The sequence below is a fragment of the Teleopsis dalmanni genome, chromosome 2, assembly GCF_002237135.1.
Source record: "Teleopsis dalmanni isolate 2A chromosome 2, ASM223713v2, whole genome shotgun sequence".
Taxonomy (NCBI): domain Eukaryota; kingdom Metazoa; phylum Arthropoda; class Insecta; order Diptera; family Diopsidae; genus Teleopsis; species Teleopsis dalmanni.
The window spans coordinates 66,741,095-66,743,954 of NC_051847.1; the positions used below are offsets into that span (position 1 = coordinate 66,741,095).

At 32.0% G+C, this 2,860-nt stretch overlaps 1 protein-coding gene across 1 annotated transcript; it reads right to left on the reverse strand.

Annotated features, from left to right (window-relative positions):
• Nucleotides 1–685: 685 nt before the first annotated feature.
• Nucleotides 686–2,728, reverse strand: LOC119674757 (DNA-directed RNA polymerases I and III subunit RPAC1-like). Its single transcript, XM_038085913.1, has 3 exons — nt 2,516–2,728; nt 1,624–2,463; nt 686–764 (listed from the first exon to the last, which is right to left on the reverse strand). The coding sequence occupies exons 1-3, from the start codon at nt 2,650–2,652 to the stop codon at nt 686–688; spliced, it is 1,056 nt and encodes a 351-aa protein (XP_037941841.1). The 5' UTR covers nt 2,653–2,728.
• Between the last annotated feature and the right edge of the window lie 132 nt (nt 2,729–2,860).

Below are 2,860 nucleotides of genomic sequence, written 5' to 3' on the forward strand. Positions count from 1 at the left end.
ACCAGATATATGAGTAGACGTCCAAACCAGTACAAAAATTTTGAACAGTTTTTTGATTTTCATTCATTTTATATCTAGGACGGTTTGTGCCTGTTACACATCTCTAAACGAAAAGTCGTTGCAACTCAATATTTCTCTAATCTGTGTTCCCGGTTATAGGGATATTTTCGGCAATTGCAGAACAGACAAGCTAGTCAGAAAGAGTGCTTCAGGACCTTACTTGGAGCATCTAAGTAATCTGAACATATCGTTAATAGCATGCACCGAATGCTACCGAATCCTTTTTGTGCTGAAATTTTTGATAAGAGATGGGAAGACTCAATGATATGCAGGCATCTTTTCCAGAGGTTTTTGAAGTGCTACCCCCACTTTTCGGCACTTATTTTTGATTTATTTTTAAAATTAACGATAATGCACATATACTTTAACTACGACTCAACGATGTATACGATGTACAGTTCGTAGTTGCTTAAGCTACAAAAAAAAGGATCAAACTAAATACGCAAAAATATATACATATATGTGGAGCTTAGTATATAGGTTCTAAATTCAACTCATAAATTCTGCCGAATCGAGTATATTAAACAGAATTTAGGATTTAGATCTTACAAAGAAAATTTATTATTTCACGGAAAATTATAAACAGTATGGGTAAATCTAGGTCTACAGCTACTATGGATCAAAACTACTCAATTTCAGAATTGCGCCAAACACTTGCTATATATGACATTGATATTTTCAATATGATAGGACATAGTACTAATCTGCACACACAATTAGTGTAAGAAATAAGAAATTTTATCACTTCTCGAAAAGAAAGATTTAAGCGATGTATAATGAAGAATATATCAATCATCTAAAACAGCATTTTTCAAATTGTCCTCCGTAAAACGCTTCTCGGCGCTTCTAAAAATATTTTGGTATCTTCATTCTAGAAGAAGCACAAAATTAATAAGGCCTCCAATTTCTATATCGGTGGATTATACTTTAAAGTATTTTCGTCTAATGCATGGATATATCATCTTTATCTATAAGTTTGTGTCATCTGCAATGCCTCTGAAAATATTTTCGAACATTTGTTCTGGAAAAGTTCAAAACGTACTAACATCTGCAATTTCTCTGTTGGTAAATTATTTTTGAAAGTAACTACTCACAGATGCAACGAAAATATGCTTTATCTATAAGTTTGTCTGTTCTGCAGTGCTTCTAAGAATATTTATGTTCTAGAGAAAGACCATAATGTGCAATTTTTCTATTGGTCACTTCTCACATATGCAATGAAGATATAACATAAGCTTTATAAATTCGTCTCTTCTTAATTTTTATTTGAAGGAAGAATCTTACTAGATAATATTTTAAAAATTGGTTCCTTTTTCAAATTATGAAAAACAATTTTTTATCTTATGAAACAATATATTAATATAGAATAATAGTTAGATAGATGTATATAATAAATATAAACGAATATGTATGATTTAAACTTTAATAATAACTGAAGTAAATTCATTTAAAATCATTATAGAAATAGAAAATAATAATTATTCATTATAATTTATATAATTTTTTTATTTTAAGTATTGATTAATTCAATGTAATTTAACAAATTATTTTGTATTGATTATATTCATAAATTTTATACATTTATTTCGAAGCATTTTAACTGCTTCAATGAATATAACATCTGGTTTTAAAGCACCTATCGATTCGACAGTGAAAATGAAATGATCTCTCACACGTGATATTGACACAGCTTCAGCCAAATGTGGATAACGATAAACATTGCGGCTTAAAGTATCATGTCTTACATCTTTAACATAAGCTTCATCATCCTCATTAATCCCAATAACACCAGGTGAGAAGCATTGTTGCAGCAAACAAGCATCTTTGCCCTTAACTGGTCTAGTTATACGTATTTCTGGCATAAGTCTGTAATAGGTAGTCGCTACTGGCGAGAACTTTGCATGATCGATACCAACACCTTTAACAGCAACACAACGCAAATCCACTTCTTGTCCAGGACGAAGTTTGGTGACTACTATATTATCATATATAGCAGCAACGTCCGCTTCTTTAAAAATTTGTGCTTGTTTACCTCGTGGCAACCATTTCATTTGACCCGAAAAAACATTTGAGTTTTCATACGCGATATCTGGGTTTTGGGTATTTTTTACATCCTTCTTGCGCGTACATTTCACCTTAAGCTCAAATTCCAGTGTATCTAGCTCTGTGCCCAAGTCATCACTATCCTTGTCCTTATACTGAAATAAGTATGGATTAGCTTTTAATGGTAAAAGACCCATGCGATGTGCTAAAACTTCGTCTTGTAGGATAGACGTATTCTTATACAAAAATACTTTCTCTATTGCCATGCTAGGCACATGGCTAAGCATCAAACGGCGAAAGGCATTAGCCACAGATGAATGAATACCAATCATATCAAATTCTAAATCATTATCCTTGCAGCTGGAACAATATTTGTAAAAAATGAATTCAATATAAAAAAATAAACAAATACCTGACTACAGTTATTTTTAATTTTGCCTTGTAGTTGGCGATAGTAATTTTTTCATCTGCTAAGCTGTAATCATGCTTATCCTCTGCAACTTGAAATTCGTCCAAGTGCCATGTAGATTTTTTGGTGGCCTCAGACATTTTAGTCTAACGGTTGTTAATAATTAATGCCACAAACAGTTCAGTCCTTATATGAAATGAATATTGTTGCACCCCCAATTTCTGACCAGAAATATTTAAGTGCTGCCAGGTTTTGTTAGGATATGTTACTCGTATCGGATAGGAAGTTTACACAACCCAACATGAGGTTAATCCTAGCATTTCTGGCTAACTGTACTTTGTATTTTAA

Excerpts from the sequence above, each read along its gene's own strand:
- LOC119674757 (XM_038085913.1), bottom strand. The coding sequence starts at position 2,652 with ATGTCTGAGGCCACCAAAAAATCTACATGGCACTTGGACGAATTTCAA. Across the intron at positions 2,464-2,515 it reads TTAAAAATAACTGTAGTCAG|CTGCAAGGATAATGATTTAG; the intron begins GTATTTGTTTAT and ends ATATTGTTCCAG. Across the intron at positions 765-1,623 it reads AAATGTATAAAATTTATGAA|ATTAGTACTATGTCCTATCA; the intron begins TATAATCAATAC and ends TTGTGTGTGCAG.